Source organism: Rhinolophus ferrumequinum, chromosome 12 (genome assembly GCF_004115265.2).
Source record: "Rhinolophus ferrumequinum isolate MPI-CBG mRhiFer1 chromosome 12, mRhiFer1_v1.p, whole genome shotgun sequence".
Classification (NCBI taxonomy): Eukaryota; Metazoa; Chordata; class Mammalia; order Chiroptera; family Rhinolophidae; genus Rhinolophus; species Rhinolophus ferrumequinum.
The window spans coordinates 48,773,478-48,791,964 of NC_046295.1; the positions used below are offsets into that span (position 1 = coordinate 48,773,478).

Consider the following 18,487-nt stretch of genomic DNA (forward strand, 5'->3'; position numbering starts at 1 on the left):
AAAAAGATTACAGTGCTCTATTTGCTTACTTAATTTCCTTCCTTTAACCCCACTTATTGAACAAGATGAGAAAGAGACGGAGTGAGAGGGGGAGAGAGAGTGGGGGGAGGGCGAGGGGGAGAGGTGGATTGATTGATTAAGCAAAGTTACTAAGTGTATCCCGCAGGCCAGAACTCAGAATGTTTGCAGCAAGTTTTGTTTCATTCCTTTTTACTAAAAAAAGCTGAAAAAGTTACTCAGTATGTTAAAGTTTCTTTGTTTTTTCTATTCCCCCTCAATTTTCTCCCTTCCCTTTTAGGACTCAAAAGCACTCTAGAAACACCAGAAAAAGACCTTCGGGGCCTCCCCGTTTTCTCTCCCTTTGAGCATCTGTTCCCAGACCTGGGGACCTGGTGGCAACGGGGGACCTGGCGCTTTGCACCCACAGCTGAAGTTATGTTGCCTACCATTCCTCTTCCAGCATTTCTCACCAAAACTCCTGCAATCAGGTTTCTCTCCCCTCCACTTCAAAGAAACGACTCTTTTCAAAGTCACCAGTGACTTGCGCATTGCAAACCCAACACTTCGTTCTCAGTGTACCACCACATCAGACCTATGAGCAGCAATTCGCACAAACGCTCAATCTCTTCTCTTCAGGCATTTTCTGCATTTGGACTCCAGGACCTACCTTTCTTGTGCTTCTGCTTCCTCACTGACCATTTTTTTCCCCGTCTCCTTTATTTTCTGAGTCTCTAAATGCTTTTCTCTTGTCTATATACATCTACTTCCTAGGTGATCTCAGACCCGTCCTTTAACTACCACTGATAATACTCCAATTTATATCTCCAGCCAGGACCTCTGCTCTAGATGCCAGGCTCGTATATCCAACCGGCTACTTGGCATCTCTACCTGGATATCTACCAGGCCTCTTAAACTTCCATGTCTAAAACTAAACTCTCTTTCTCCCCCGCAACCCGCTCTTCCTGAGTGTTCCCCAGCACAGGAAATTCAACCTGCATTCTTCTAGTTGTTAGGGCCAAATATCAGTGTCATCTATGATTCATTTTCTGTCATGCTTTGTCATCCAATATATCAACAAGCCATGCTGGTGCTACCTTCAAAATACTGTAAATCCTCATTTAATGTTGTCGATAGGTTCTGCCACTTTAAATGAAACGATGTATAATGAAATCAATATGACCACAGGCCAATTGATATACACAAGATTCCTATGGCACCCCATGAACATTTTAACAAAATGACATTCAAGTACCTGCTGTATCCAGAACACGACCAGCCCTCATTTATGCCACCACTTCCACCCAAGTTTAGGGTGTCACCATCTCTCCCCTGCACTACTTCAGGACCTCCTCGTTGATTTGTTTCCACCCTCACTGCCTAACAGTAGGAGGTGAATCTTTTAAAACAGAATTCAGATAATAATATTCCTTTGCTCAAAACCCTCCAATAGATGCACATCTCATTTAGAGGAAAAAAATAAAAACAAAAATCCATTTGTATCATTGTTGAAGGTGCTATGTGATCCAGACCCACCTCCCTGGCCTCCCCTGCCACCGCCCTCCCTCCTGCCCCTTTCACTCAGCGATGCTGGAGGACAAAAAGTGCTTTTAGTTCGGCTATAACAGTCTAACTGCAATTTCCCCTGGACATGCCCCTTCCTTTCAGTTGATTCTTTGCTTAAATTTAAATGCTACTTTATTAGAGAGGCCACGCCCCCATCTAACATTCTCTTTTCCCCTTTTCCTGCTTTATATTTCTTAGCACCTGTCATCACATGAAATATTTATGTATTTCTTCTGACAAGAATGCAGAGTAAATGAGGGAAGGGGCTTTGCTGGTTCACTCCTGTATCCTCAGTGTTTAGGCCCATGCCCCGCACTTAGCAGGTGGGTGGGTGGGGGACTTAATAAATATTTGTCGAAGGAATGAACAAAAGACTTAGCTGAGAAAGTGTGTCGAGTTCAAGCCAACAATTACTTCCTTTCCTTACTTTGGTGCGTAGTGAATAATTTCCATGAGGAGATTACACTCCTGATGACACAGTGGCAATTTCAAAGCAGAAACAAAAACTATCATGGTTCCTACTCAGGGATGGTATAAGAATCACCTAGAACATTTAAAAAATACAAAGCCCAAGCCTAACCCTTGAAGAATCTGATTTAGGAAACGAAGATGGGGACAGAGCAACAGCACTTTTAAAAGTTCCCGAAGTGATTCTGATGTCCAATCCCTGTCAAAACCACTCATTCAAAGGAAGCGTCTCAAAAGGCATGTGGTAAACTATGCAGTCAATAAAATAACACACATTTGTTTGTTTTTCAAACCCACATACCTGACTGGGGACTCAAAAATATAGTTGTTTTTTGTTTCTTTTTGTCTTCATGTAAAAGCACTGCCTAAAAAATGAAATAGACTGGTTTACAAAATTGAAAGGAATAGTATCTGAAACAGCCTTAAAATTGTAACCATATCCAAGGAGAGCTGAAATTAGGCATGTGGGTGGCAGAACTTTGCAAGTTAATTGAAAAGCAAGACACATATGCAGGAATCCTTAAAGCACGCACGCCCTGCATACATAGCAAGCCTCTTCTTCACACTGTGCTGAAGGCAGAGTAAGAGAGCCAGGGGGGGTTAGCCAGAAGGAAGGAGGCAGGGCCTCCCTGCCCAGCACCCCACAGTCCAGACCGGCACAGAGCTGCTAGCACTCAGTTTAAGTGTTTGCTGAATAGACAGATGACGGAAGGGCTTCTTGCTCAGGTCTGAGCTAGGTTTACCTGAACAAACGTGCCAGTTGGTCTCAAAGGGCTAGGTGAAGAAGGGGATCCAAATACACAATCTGATTTAGATATACCTGAGAAAGAAATCAGCACTTTTTGTTCCTACTTTAAATTAAGAGCAGTAGGCTGTTTTCAAACTTTCACAGAAAGATCTTCTGTTGATATAACAGAAGCTCCACTAAGTATATTGTGTGGACAAATAATGTATTTGAAGAAACAAGAGGGAGCGGCATAATTTTTAGAAAGGAAGAAGCAGCTGATTAATTTTAATTGCTACTAGAGGAAATTCACCACACTCTAGCCCCACTCCTCTCTTCTTATTTTACTTTTATAATATGACTAATTGATTTAAGGAGTAAATATTGCATTCTGAAGAAACCAAGATTCTAGTGCCTTTCCTCAGGTTGGATAATACCCTACCTCCGCCCTAGGCTTCCCCTCTCTTTGATTTGCTACTGCCCACCCCGCCTGCCAGAATCTCTGCTCTAACTACTTCGAGAGCTTGACTGGCAGACAACTTAAAACTTGCTCCTAGCTAGAAGGAAGAAGTCTACCAACATGGGGGATGCAGGGGTATTCCTTCACCATTTCGTTGTACCAAAGAGGAACACAACGATAATGTGCTTCAAGCTGTTAGTAACACAGACCTTGAGTTCTTCTGAAGGGCAGCCTATAAAAATAATTTTGGTCAAATTTTATTACATCTTATCTATGCTGTTTATAGTTTCCTCATCTGTAAACTGGGGATATCAATAATGCCACATTTAATGGACATGATCACCCAGGTAAAGTACTTAAAATAGTGCCTGACCCATAGTAAGCACTCAATAAATGTTAGCTTTGCTATTATTTTAATTTCTTTTAAATATATTCACCTCTTATAATCATAAAAGAATATCATTTTATTCTGACATACGTTCCACATCAGGACAAAAAACTTTGAATTTGAATTTGTCTGAGTTCCTTAGAAGTAGGGCAAGCTGTATCTTTCACAAACACTCAAGTCCTATTTTAAAATCAACAATTAAATAATTTAAAAATATACTTCTTTCCATATAGTTTTTAAAAAAAAGTATAGGTGATCTAAAATTTTTTGTCTTAAAAAAAAGAGCCACCATATTGCTGATATGATACAAAAAATGGGAGAGAGGTATTCGTTGGTGTTCCAGGAACAATAAAAACTAGAGTGAACATTTTAAGGAAACTGTCAGCATTGCTGACTTTTTTTTCTTTATCAAGTCCACAAACATACAATTGAGGACAGGAATAGGGTTACTATTTTAATCCAAAAAATTGTGTCTCAGAGTTTCCTTTCTAAGCTAATCAAATCTCATTCACTTTTGCAGGTTTGTTTGAGAAATGAAGTGAGAGTGTATAAATTTCTTCTAAATCATAAGTTATTGTACATACACAAGGTACCCTTACTCTTAATAGTCTGTTAAAAAGGTGCCCTCAACGGACATTTGGCACATTTCATACAGTAGGCCAGTTCAGATCCAGCAACTTAAAGGGGCAAGATTTATGGATGATTTTGAACTACTGACTGATCATATATTTTTCCTCCTCATAGAAATAACCATGCTTACTGCAGAAAAATACTTAAAAGATACAATCCTCCATAATTCTCCTCTGCAGTTAGGACCACTGTTAAATGTGTGAGCTATTTCCTTCTAAGCATCTGCATGAATGTATTTAAATAGAAATACATGTCGGTCAATGTACACAGCTGGTTTCATGAGGTAACTTTAACTATGTCTCCTCCATGGCTGGGCAGTGCTTTGATTTCAAAAGTGCACCGACCAAGTAATGAAACTCAAGTTATAGCTGGTTTTATGGTCACTGAGGCTACATTTTTTTAGGTACTGGGATGACCAGGTTTTCATTTCATTGATAATCTTATTTAAAAAGTCAACCAAACAACTTTCATAAGCCTCTAAGTAAAACCAGGAATAAATGTTTAAGACTTATAGAAGATCAGAAATGAATGGGTGAGGGGGAGAGATTTCACTTTCTTAAAAACAAAATCTTTCTGAGTAATTAGATTTGTTAAAGAAAGAAATAAACCAAAATAGTGAAGAACTCCACAGAAGAGATTTCCCTCGAGATATGAGTGCAAACATTAAGGTGTGATTGGTGTCCGTACCTGGAGAGCCTTTAAATTGCGGGCATTCCTTTTTAATGTGCCCTTCTCTGCCACAAATGAAACAACGTTTTTCTCTTAAGTCTTTGTCATCCTGTCTCTTCCATTTTTCCACTGGTGGCCTGAGCATTTTTTCTCTCCCCAGGTCGACAGCTGCCCTCGCTGGCTTGGCTTTTGGAGGTGTGCACTGCACAGGCTTATCTTCTTTTGCTGAGACCTCCCTATCTGTGTACTTGTTTTGAGTTTCTTTGTCCTCTTTGCTTCTTTTCTCTTTGTTCTCAGGGTATCTTTGGTTCAGGGTATCTTCCTGATCCCGCCGTCGCCTCACTCTATAGAAGGAAATACAATACCAGTAAGAAAAGTCTGAACAGAAACCTAACAAAATATTAACACGACTTCAGATTTAGGCAATAATCAGAAATAGAAGGTGATTATCAGAGGGTAAAACAAGAATTTAATAAACTTAAGTCCTTATTCTCTATTAAGAGGCAAAATCAGAGCTTAAGGGTGTTTTTCATTTTCACAATTATTCCAATGCTGCAATTACTCCAGTACAACCACTTTTTGCAATTAATGGAAATCCTTGGTTCAATACCTACCTTGATATTGATTTAATGAAATTCAATTTAGCGTTGGAGTGATTCCTTGAAACTTTTTGGTCTATCAGCATTCTCTACTAGGCCTTGGAACTTTGAGACTTGAAACTTTAAGTTCACAAGGGAATGATGATTTATAAAGAGATTTATGTTCTTAAAGTGTTAAAATCATTTCTTCCTTGCCCAACATCATCAGTGACTATTATATGAATAAAAACCAAAGTACTAAGTAAGAGCCTCAAATTTCAGATGGTGACTTATTGTAGTAGCATGTTTTTAAATGAGCATTTTATTGTCCAGTTAAAAACACCATCCCCCCAAAAACAATCAAGTTCCAAGTAAGCAACCAAAACCACGCTCCCCTGCCCTCCTGCAAACATCACCAGATGAAAGCATGGTGACCAAACTGAGAGGCCACTTTAGCAATTATTAAGGGTTCAACTGCATACAAGCGAAGGGCCCTATAGTCCAGTAAACTGTCAGTGAGTCCACACGCCCACGTTACACTTCAGTTATTGCACATCAGAAGAGTAATTGACATCCTGAAGGAACCGATTTTACTTTTCATTGACCAAAATGATTCTGAACTTCCCACTGCTGTAAAAGGGGAAGAATTTCAGTTTCCTCCTTTCTTTTTCCATCACAGCTGGAGAGGTTGATGACCAAATGACTGAGTAATGATTAGGGCCATGACCAAAATTCGGAAAGGGGACCAGGCCTGGGAGACTGACCTGTACACCAGAGTCACTCCTCGTCATCTGCATTTAAGGCCATATTTTAAATAATGTCATTTTCATTGTAAAAATCTTATCTGAGAACTGCTGAATTTCCTACAAGTTTATATTCTGTTAAAATAGAACCTCATTTAAAAACTGGTACAATAAGAACATAAAAACAAAACAACCCCTTTAGAACATTTACTTACTTTCTCCTCATAGGACAGTCCTTCATGAAGTGTCCAATTTTCCCACAAATACGGCAACATCTATCATTTGGGGCCAGCTCTCCTTCAGTTAGCACATCTGGATCAAAAAAGTACTCCTAGCAAAACATAAATCTGGACTATTAACGCGAGATGAAAACACAAAAACTAACCTAATAGCATTCAGGGATCTTGTATCTCAACATCAATGTATCATTATTTTAAGACATTATTTATACTGTTTAATTTCAAAATCTAAACCCATTAAGAGGTCTAATTCAGGAGAGTTTTACCTAACTTCCATTTTTGTTTATTCCTTTTCATCCAGCAGAACTCTGTTGAAGCTGAACCATCAAAAAGGTAGCTTTTCTTTCCTAGCACATTTCTAAATAAGAGCATTATACACGCCCATGAGTTAGCTGCCCAGGATTAGGCGGGAGCTGAGGCCAGGTACACAGGCCTCGTTTTTCTCAAAAAATGAAAAGGATAAAACCTAATGAACTGAGGAACATGATTTGCGTTACACAGATTATAGAGAAAAGGAAAGAAGCTACGTGATGTTGCTTTGTTTTGTTGTAGCTTCTGAAACAAAATATCAGAAGAAAGGAAAGACAATGGTCTGGACTCTAGCTTCTTTGCCACTGAAATTAAGGTGGGGACCAGCAGCATCAGCATCATCTGGGAATTTGTAAGAAATGCAGTCTTGGGCCGCCCTCCAGACTTCCTGAATTAGAACCTGCATTTAACAAAATTCCCAGGTGATATGTTAACAAGTTTCAGAAGCATTGGAAGACTGCCACAGCAATATCTAGCAAAAACTAGATGTACAGATGTAATCGAATGCTGAGTATGGCTATATACCCATATACATAAGGTTCACTAAAAGTGTTTTTATTCAGAAAATTAATGCAGGAAAAAAATAGCTATTCTAAACATAATACCCTCTAGCTTCTAACCTTCTCTTTTCTCTCACTGAAATAAATGTTTATAATGCAATTTGTTTTCAATGAGTGTGGTTTCACAGAAACTTGAGTTATACGAGAACAGATGGTTCTCTAGCACAAGCAGCCAATGTTTCTCTCCTAGTCCCATTAAGGCATTTATTACTCTTTGCAAGCAGACGGAAAAAATCTAGCCTTCTTATGAGAGTGGAGGATGTCCTTAGATATGTGTAAAACTGGCTTGGCAGAGGCTGGCAAGGAGCTGAATGCTGGTGGCACAGCAATGCCACCTACCATGTTTCCCCCAAAATAAAACTGGGTCTTACAACGTATTTCCCTGAAAATAAGACCGGATCTTATATTAATTTTTGCTCCAAAAGACGCATTAGAGCGTATTTTCAGGGAATGTCTTATCTTTTCATGTAGAACAATCTACATTTATTCAAATACAGTCATGTTATCTTCTTCTGGAACATCGTCATAACGTACTAAATGCGTCCGTCTGGCTGGCGATCTTAACTGGGGCTTATTTTCAGGGTACGTTTTATTTTTGGGGAAACACGGTATATGTGCTAGCAAGGAAAAGCAACAGCACCAAAATTATTAATTTTCCCACCCAAAATCCATTTCTGCCTATTTTCCCATTTTGACAAAATTGCCTCTAAACAGGGATGTTTTAAAAAAGGTTTTTAGGCATTTGTGTTGTAATTGTTTACCTTGGCTAGACTCTCCAGACTTCCAGAGTATTTAAGTTACTACTGAAGTAATGTGCACAAATTAGGTGCTTAACAAGGGCTTTTAAACATTTTTTTTTTTTTTTTTTTTTTTGGTATTTCCAATAGACACTTACCATTTTTGAGGGGTAGTCCTTCGGAAATCCTTTGACTGGAATACCAAATACTCTTCTACCATTAATAAATGCTTTCATTATAAAATTTGTCACTAAGAAGAAAAGAACAGGTACTCAGTTGGATGGATTAAAAGAAAAGAAGATCACATTAATATTTACAAAGTTAACTTACTTTTCCTTGATAATCCCGCTCCAAGATTATGATTCAAATCAAAGGGATCTAAGTAAAAAAGAAAAAGAGAACAAATAAAATAACCAAAGAGAAAATGCCACTATTCATACAATAAGTCTATATAACGAGAAGAAAGTGTTACATAATTTACCGTTAATAAAAGTATTAAATGACTGCCTTTTTAATGAGTTTCAAATCTTTTACACAGCTAAGAAATATATATTCCCAAGTATAAGCAAGTTTTTTCACAAAAGTGTCCATCAGAAAGTGCTGCTTTGTATTTGAAAACATATTAAGTCCTTTATAGAGTAAGGAGTTCTTTTATTTTGAACACTAAAATACTGTTTGTAGAAGACTAATGTTAGCCTGATATTACTTGGTACAAGTTTTAGATGCATATAGAAGTCACAAACATATTTAAAACATTTTAGCACTCAATGTTCCTGCCAACCAACAAGACTCTTAAAGATCACGTTAAAAAGTAATTCATCATGGGTATCATCAAATTCACTTACAAAATAAATTAAAACACACACAGACAATGGCTACTTGGATCTCAATTTCCAGTAAAAGCTTCATGTAACAACTCCCACATGATCATTAATATTTGCACTCAAACATCTTAGATGAAGGGATATATGTTGTGTTCTGGAACATTACGTGTTAGATGACCCAGAAAGTGTTAGGAATAAAGAAAAACATGCCAATGTCAAAGATATAGGTGAGATTTGAATAAACTGGTTCATAAAACAAAGGAGGGGGTGAAGCACTCTTTCTAAATCAAAACACTTTTATAAGTGACTTAAAATAATTCATAATTTAAACATCATGTATAGATATTTAATTATTTCCTATAAATACCTAAAAATATATTCAAGAAAGCAAAGCAAAGAAATTCAAAAATCTTTTTGGTGATCATCTCATTGAAAAAACAAGACAATTTAACATACAACAAAAGAGTAAAACAGCAAAAAGAGGCACACTTCTGGTTGTCTGTCATGATTCCAATGTACGATGACCAGGATATCTCATATTGGGATTTAGACTATCTGCTGGAACACAGCACCCTTCCCTCAACTTAACCCTATGCTAATAGTTACCAAGAGAAGGTTCCTTTCTAGTAGGTTTTCTCATGCTTTCTTCCGGTGATCTGTGCCTGTGTCCATTTGAACATATTGTTGGTTGGTTGCTTGGTGTAGTAGAGATGCTATAACCTTAGCTGTTGTTATAGTTACAAACATTACTACTACTCCCACTAAAATTTCTCAACTCTAGAACAGCTAGTTAAAAGTCTTCTTTCTGGTTTAGTCTACTCTTATGGCTCATCCAAAAGGTAAGGTAATAAGGCTCCCAAAATTAAAAACAAAACACTAGTAATTGGAAGATCATGAGAACCCACTATGACAACAGAAAAGGCTGAAACAAAGTTCTAAGTATTGGACATACGAGACCCTAAAAAGTTAATGGGTTATTTATAACCCATTGTGACCTGAATTTCATTTACAAGTGTTCACAATATTATAAAACTGTCAATAGGCAGAAGTAATGATGAAAGTATAACAAAAAGAAACACACTTTAGGTGGTATGACTACATTAAAAAAACAAAACAATAAAAAACATGATTAAAATCAACAAAATATTTCTTAAGCCATTTCTTAGTTCATTATAAGCACTTCAACTCCTTTTTAAATTAAAATCCCACCAAATGAAAATAAGTAATCAATTACAAACAACAATCGCCCATAGATCCTTGATTCAATGGCAAGGAAAGGGCTTAGCATGGCCAAACAACATGTCAAAATTGATATGTAATTATAGCAGGTAAAATCCTCCATCAATAGCAAATAAAGATCTTGAAAATTCACTCTTAGTGGCACTCTTCAAACCCTCAATTGGGAAGGTTTTTAAAGTCCCACTTATCTTGAAGCTGGTACATCTCCACTGTGACGTTCCTTATTCTCTAGTAAGTGTTCAACAATAGTGAATGATCTGTCACGAAGACCAAACACTTTCAGATTTGTGAGAAGCCCCATATGAGGGCATTAGTAATTTAAAAGTAAATCTTTAGGCTGGAAGCAGACACCTCAATCTGATGCAGACAGTGACAGGACAGCTACGCTGCACGGCCCCCATCAGTGGTAACGGCTGCCCTGGAATAGTTCTGGAAGGATGAAGAACAATGCCCTCATAGTTCAAACTCTATATTCTACTCAATTTTAATTTTTGATTTTATTTGTACCTTCAATAACAATGTATTTTGAGGTCCACTGTTTCTTAAAAGTTGTAAGGAGACTTTTTCTTCTGATGCTAATAACATGTTCTTTAAAATCAAATTCCTCTGTGTAGAAACGAAGAAGTCCCAGCCAGAGGTGCCCAACAGATTCTGTATTTTTTCCATATTCTGGCCAATAGGTGGGCTAGAAATAGAAGGGAACAAGGGATATCATGCTCTATAGTAAAGTGCTAATACCAATATTCACTTGTATCTTACGGAGTAAATATGGACTTATTTCTAATTAACTAGAGTTTAAATACATAAAAAGTATAATTATATAACTTTTCTTCCACATTTTAAAATACCACATACATGTGTTTACTAATCTCTACCCTATGACTTGGAGATAGGGAGAGCTCAGGGTTTTATGTCAAACCTCAGAATGCATGTTAGTGGAAGAATCTGGAAATAAACTTTAAGAGCCTTGGCGGTAACTTAAAATCTTTCCAAACTCTACACAAAACCACAGAGCAAATATTTGTTCATTTAGAATAAAGTTACCAAACCATTTGAAGTATTAGGCATTAAAGAAATCCTGGATATTGTCCCTAGAAACTCACCTGGCTTAGTAAAAATGTTTTCAACTTCAAAGGAAACATTTATACTCGCATATGCTAGTTTTTTTTTAGTATCATAATATAAATAAATATAACAAGTGATAATATAATATAGTTGTTGACCACTTACACTACAGCATAGTATAGCTAACTTTTAGTCAAGGATGTAAAAAAAATCTTTACTCTTAAAATACGTACCAGTTCATCTATTTGATCAAAAAAATAAATATTCCAGCCATCAACAAATATTTCAGGTTTCTTTTCACCTTTGTATATCTGCAATTAATTTTTAAACTATTAGTATGGATTACAAACTTAATGCATTGATATAAAAACTTGTAGGAAAACTATTAAAAATTTAACTACAGAAACCACAGACTATTTGAGAAGAAAGAGGGCTCAAAGATCACCCAGCTTTAAAGATGAGAAATATAATTTCTTTTACTAATACCTCTTGAAGAACGGGAATGACTGGTGGATTCCTCTGCTGGAGAAAATATAGCACCATAAGCGTGTATGCATATGACGATAAGCTGCCTCTAGATGCATCACCAATATCACACATCTAGAGGGAAGGAAAACGAGGAACAAAGAAAAGATCACCAATATTTTCTGCTAAGTTTGCAGCTATTCTATTATCTCTGAAAGTAAGTACATATATAAGGCACTAATATAAAAATTACATTTTCAAATGCTGAAATATGCCAACAAAACCAAACAAGACTAATCAAAAGAACATCAGAAAATAAAAGAAAATAAACCAAAGGAAAAAAAAAAATAATACAAAACAAAGAACCCAACAAAGCAGTGGAACTATCAGCCACAAGCAAAATCATATTATTATATAAAATTTAAAACAACAAAATTTTAGCTTGCTGAGTAGGGATTCCCAAATAGTTAAAAGAATTTGACATGGCTATGGTTCTTTAAAAAAAAACAAAAAAAAAACATGTGTGTGTGTATATATATATATATACACAATATAATATATATAAATAGAAACATATACACACACACACACACACACACACACACACACACAGACTTATGTTTTCAACAAGGTCTGAAGATGAAATAAAATTTCCTAATAAACCACAACAGGAAGCATACGCACCTTTGTAAATACTTTCATGGTATAGCACAAATATTTCACTCTGGGATCAATTGCTGAATAAGCAGATAAGAGCCTCGTGTTATGAAGGGCCTGTTTAAAGGGAAATTACACTATAAGGCTATCAATTAGAGGAAAAAGTTTTAAGCTGGAATATTCTGAAAAGGTTTTACACTACAATTTATTTTAGGGTGAAGACATTTAGATCAAAATTAATATTTTCCTTCAAAGACGAGCTTCATTAACTTACTAGATAATAGTTAAGAATTATAAGTGACATGATTTCCATCACATTAATATGTCCTTAGTTTGAACATTCCTAGAAAATAAAGGCTATTAAAATAATCAGTTCCCTTTAAATAGATGGAAGAGTCCCCCAACCCACCTTGGCGTTATTTAAATCAAATGCCTTTAGGAGCCAGAGAGGTCCCATAAAGCCCGAAGTAAATCAGGTGAGACAAAAAGGACAGGCAAATACACCCAATCCAAATTTAAAACAAAGTTGAAGCCAAACATACAGATGGACCTAGAGAACATTATGCTAAGTGAAATAAATCAGATGGAGAAAGACAAATACCATATGATCTCACTTACATGTGGAATCTAAAGAACAGAATACATGAGCAAACAAATCAGAAATAGTCTCAGAGATATAGAGAAAAAACTGAAGGTTGCTAGATGGGAACGGGGGAGAAGGTAAAGGTATTAGAAAGTACAAATTAGGGTGGCCGGTAGGCTCAGGGGTTAGAGCGTGGTGCTCATAACACCAAGGTCACCGGTTCGGTTCCCACATGGGCCAGTGAGCTGCACCCTCCACAACTAGCTTGAGAACAATTGACTTGGCTCTGATGGGTCCTGGAAAAACGCACTGTTCCCCGATGTTCTCCAATAAAAAAAAAGAAAGTACAAATTAGTAGCCATAATATTATCATGGGGATATGCAAGACAGTTGTTTGGGGAATATAATCAGTAACGTTGTAAAGATTTTGTAGGGTGTCAGATGGGCACTTGTCTTATTAGAGAGACCACTTCATGGACGGTGTAGATGCCTGATCACTACAATGTACACCTGAAGCTGAAAAATATCAAATGTCAACTATAATTTAATATTTACATAGTCACAGGATGTGGAATACAGCATAGGAAATAGAGTCAACGGAATTGTAACAGCTATAAATGATGTCAGAGGGGCAATAGGTTGGGGGAGGGAGGTTATTGCTTTGTGAGGGGTGTAAATGTCTATTACATTGTTTCGTACATGTGAAACTAAAAAAAAAAGTTCAAGCCAAACAAAAAGTGCCTGCCACTCTGGCCTCATTTTATTTATTTATTTTTTTTAAGAGATAATACTTTTTTTGTTTTTTTGCTTTTGTCTTTTTAAATTCTACTGGGGAATATTGGGGGACAGTGTGTTTCTTTAGGGCCCATCAGCTCCAAGTTGCAGTCCCTCAATCCAGCTGTGGAGGACGCAGCCCAGCTCCAAGTCCAGTTGCCGCTCTCAATCTTTAGTTGCAGGGGCCATAGCCCACCATCCCACATGGGAATTGAACCGGCAACCTTGTTGTTGAGAGCTCGCGCTCTAACTGACTGAGCCATCCAGCTGCCCCTGAACCATCCAGCCGCCCCTCTGGAAGTGCACTGGCAGCTCGTTGTCTTCAATCTAGTTGTGGAGGGCGCAGCTCATTGGCCCGTGTGGGAATCGAACCGGCAACCCAGTCGTTCAGAGCTCGTGCTCTAACCAACTGAGTTATCCAGCTGCCCCTGACCTCATTTTAAATGAACACTAATATTTACTTAATTCTATTATATCCCCAGCCTCAGAACACTGCCAGGCACACAGCAAACACTCATAAATATAACTACTGAAAGAATGAGTAGGATGAAATGAACGACTTAATTATACTTGAGATTTTGTAAATTAAGAGACATTCATTCCCCTGTCTCCTACATGCTCTTAAGGGAGAACAAGCCAGAGAAAATCTTACCAATGTGTTATACAAACTGATGTCCACTTCCAGACCACTTCTCAAATGGAAGAACTTGACAATTGGCACCTTTGCTGTTGTAATCGGTAAGATGTTTCTCAGACCTAGGTTGGGAAATATGACAGTATCACTAAATATAGCATCTGGATACGTAAGTTGCTCCTATGTGAATGCTCCAATATAAAATTATGTAAACCTAATTCTGGCTTGCTTCACTGTAGTTACTATAGTCAAAGAATTCGCTGTTATTAACAAACAACTGGGAAGACTCCTCTGGCAAAGCTTGTATTTGTTAAACACATCTATATGTGAAAATACAACCACCAATAAGGCAGCTAACTGTCCACCAGGAACCCACTGGGTCATGTGCGTATGTGTAGGGCTGTCAATTTCATAAACACCAAAACAAGAAACTAGTCGAGTCTGGACTACATGGGCCCTGCCTATTCTTTTCATATGACTATATCTAATATGGAGAAAAGCCCATGGGGAAATCATTTGAATTCTTAAAGCAAAAGTTACTTGTCATGGAGCTAGAAGTTATAACAGTAAAAGGAAGGAATCAACTTCAACAGGGGAGGAGGGAATTGCCTGAGCTAGGCTTTGGAAAAAAACCCAAAGAGAACAACAGGTGAAAAACAGAGGAGGCTGAGGGGATTTACCAGGCAAGGAAAACTGCACATGGAAAGGGTAGATGTCTGAAACAGAACAGCATGTTCAGGGAACTTCCATGAATTGTGCAGGCTACAGAGAGGACTTTAGGGAAAGGAATAATGAGTAACAGGAGATGGGGCAGAAACTGGGAAGAGCCCAAATAGAGAACATATACCCTGCTCATTATCCTTAGAGGCAAAGGGAAGCCAATGCACTAATATAAGTTGAGGAGAATCACTGACCACATCTATTTAGAAAACACCCCTGGCAATGGATGGACTGGAGGCACCTGGAATACAGGCAGAGTGACCATTATGAAAAATGATCTGGGCCTGAACTAGCATGGTGACACAGGAATGTAGAAAAGAAGCAAGACATGTCTGAGAGAATCTATAACTGGATGGGTTGGGGGAGTGGAGGAAGGGTGATTAAGGGAGGAGGGCTGTAACAGTAAGAGCTACCATTTCCTGAGCACCTAGAATCCTTTACAAACATGACCTCCTAAGACTATTCATGCTCATCTAACAGATGAGGAAACACAGACCCAGAGAAATGAACTTGCTTAGGAATAGCAGCCGGTAAATTGTGGAGCTGGGTTCAAATCTAGGTATGACTGATGCTGGGTATGACTGCTACTGAACCAAGTCTAGGACAGGCTAATTATCACTTCATTCATTGTGGTGACTCCAGGGGTGCTGATGTCAACAACCAAGAAAGAGGACTCAGAAAGGAGGCAGTAAAGATGAGGATGAGTTCATTCTGAGATGCTGGAGTTTGAGTTTCTTCTCAGAGAGTTTAATGGTGGTATCAAGAGGGCACATACATAGTGGTCTGGAACTCGGGGGGAAAACGTATGTAGATGACAGAAGAAATGTCAGCAAAACAGGTCTGTGTGGGCAACAAAGGATGTCTAACTTAACACCGATGGGGAGGAAGGGCAGGGAAGCTCATGTTTACTGAATACTTAGCGCATGCTAGGCGCTGTACTTTAACATACTACTTTTTAAATCTTAAATGCTATTACCGTTATTGCCACTTTACAGATGAGGAACTGAGTGCTTATAATGAGGTTGAGTGACTTTGTGGGATCACACAGCCAGCAAGTGGGGGAGCCAAGATTTAAAACCAGAGAGTCTGATCCCAGACTCTCCCAGTCTGACCTCCACCAACTTTTTTGCTCCCATTCTAGATCCTGACTCTGTTAACCACTATGACACTTATAAGCCCATCCTCCAGGATTTATTTACAGCACATCCATCATCAGTGTTTCTTACTTCAGCATTCCTATGGCTCCTTTGTTAGTGTCCTTCCTTAATTTCTACACACAGAAATCAAAGTTTAGTTTCAACTTCTCTCAAATGATCCCCAGGAATTCTGTTTTACGCCTGGCCTATTGCTCTCTCTTTCTGCAAGGCTTTCATGCAAAACTTTTATTTTAATTTTCAATTCTGATTGACAACTCCTTCTTTCTAGTTCTTACTGGACTGTTAAGTAAGATTATCTTGAAGATTATACCTTCATGGCAAACTAAACATCTCTCTCTACCCTGGTGTTCTCTGCAAACATTCCCATTTCTTAAGCACCCAGACTTCAGTCTGAACCCTTATTTCCTACTTGTAGATACCAGATCTAGGAAATTTCCCTTTGGAATCTCTCATATCCTTTTCCTTTTTAGACCACTGGCACCTGGTTAAGGTTCTTCCGCCATTACTAAGATTATATAATACCTTCCCTAAAAGACTATATTAGCTGCCTAAAAAGCTTAAGTTTTGCGTTTATTGGGTTCCTTCTCTCCTGAAGAAACCTCAGTGGCTTCTAAAATCTACAGACTTTACCTTATCTCCTAATAATTTCCACTTGAAACTCCTCGGTAAATGTACCAATCTTCTCACTGTCCTCCAAAACATACACCGTAATTCTCACGTTCACATCCATGCACTCTTAGGAACGACGTCTCTTCCCAGTCTTTTCCAAGAATGTCGATCATCATCTGAGATCAGAATAAGCCCATCTCTTCTATGAACCTCCCCTACACAACAACTTCCCACTCTTTGCTCAGAAGTTTTTTAAGTATTTAAAAAGAAACCAATAACGCAAATATGCTACTATTATAAATAAGCCATTATACTTTCATTGACATTAAATTCTGAGTATGGAAAACACTAACAAAAAGACAAAAATATTTTTATACAATGTTTAGAGTTACCTGAATGTTTTTTGAGGACTCTTGCCAATTCTTCAATAGTTCTTACACAGTCCAACCCCTGCAACAGAAATGGCACAAACTACTGAATCACAAATGGAAAACAGGTTCCTAACCTGGTTATAGTTTCCATTATCTTCAGAAATAATGAAATTAATTTCAACTCATTTTATACACATTTTTCCCTTTTAGGCGAGCATTAACTGGTATTCACAGGAAATATCCTAAGGATACAACCCCCCACCCTCATACACCCTATTTACTAATTGCTTTTGGAGGCTCAACAAAGGCTGAAATCAGAGCCCCCAGAAAAGTCTCTGAACCAGTAAGGACCTTTATTTTTTCCCTCTAGGTAATTATGTCACTAAGAAGTTCCCTATGTGCCAGAATAAATACTGTGTTTCCCTGAAATAAGACAGGGTCTTATATCAAGTTTTGCTCCAAAAGATACATTAGGGCTTATGTTCAGGGGATGTCATCCTGAAAAAATCATGCTAGGGCTTATTTTCCAGTTAGGTCTTATTTTCGGGGAAACACGGTAAGAGGGCACTTCTGTGCCGTCTAATTCATTCTGGGTAGACATTCATTATAGTTTAATTAAGAGCTCATGAACTGCTGTGGAGAGTCATTAGGCTCAGATTATTTCTCCATAGTACTAGCTAAAAATATAATGTACAAAATGAAAGTCATGCAGCAACTATGAATAATGTTTCAAACAGATCTTACTTAAAAACATTTGGGCTTATCTTTTTCAACATAAGCCTTTTTGATGGTTATTTACATCCCAGAGTATTTTTGAAATGCCCTCAAAACTAGCTTATAAGTCTCACAAAAATTCAATCTTGATGATGTACAATAAGGTCAGGTCATTCTATATATCGGACCCAACCTTGCTTATCCAATTTATTCACCAAAGTCAGGCTAGATAACTTTTGATTATTTCCCCAAATCACATACATCTTCAAAAGACTTGAAACTAAGAGAAGGCATAAAAATATGCTGAGCAACAGGAGAATCACTCATCTGGACATACAGCATTTGGACTGTTGCTAAGTTTAAATAGAGTAAGGATTCAGTATGTCTCAGACTCTACCTTTTCACAGTATTTTGTATTTTATAAATGCCTTCATATTCATCAGGGCTGGCAAACCTTTTCTACTTTGAGGGCCATATGGTCTGTTGCAACTACTGATTTCTGCAGTTAAGAGTAAAAGCAAAGTGGCAGTAAATGAAGGGTTGCAGCTGTGTTCTAATAAAACTGTATTTACAAAACAGGCAGTGGATTGAATTGGCCTGTGGCCAT

The 18,487-nt window shown here is 37.8% G+C and overlaps 1 protein-coding gene across 5 annotated transcripts in view; it reads right to left on the bottom strand.

Annotated features, from left to right (window-relative positions):
• The window catches only part of TUT7 (terminal uridylyl transferase 7), a 55,268-nt gene that overhangs the window by 9,651 nt on the left and 27,130 nt on the right, over nt 1–18,487 (bottom strand). For 3 of the 5 annotated variants that reach the window (XM_033122687.1, XM_033122688.1, XM_033122689.1), the window contains exons 17-28: nt 17,188–17,245; nt 14,328–14,431; nt 12,346–12,435; nt 11,683–11,796; nt 11,430–11,507; nt 10,639–10,816; nt 8,399–8,446; nt 8,227–8,318; nt 6,439–6,554; nt 4,921–5,246; nt 2,775–2,851; nt 2,333–2,396 (exon numbers count right to left, since the gene is read on the bottom strand). In XM_033122687.1, the coding sequence (XP_032978578.1) occupies nt 2,333–2,396; nt 2,775–2,851; nt 4,921–5,246; nt 6,439–6,554; nt 8,227–8,318; nt 8,399–8,446; nt 10,639–10,816; nt 11,430–11,507; nt 11,683–11,796; nt 12,346–12,435; nt 14,328–14,431; nt 17,188–17,245 (1,345 nt within the window). The remainder of the gene's footprint in view (nt 1–2,332; nt 2,397–2,774; nt 2,852–4,920; nt 5,247–6,438; nt 6,555–8,226; nt 8,319–8,398; nt 8,447–10,638; nt 10,817–11,429; nt 11,508–11,682; nt 11,797–12,345; nt 12,436–14,327; nt 14,432–17,187; nt 17,246–18,487) is intronic. The other 2 variants (XM_033122691.1, XM_033122690.1) reach the window with 2 other exon arrangements.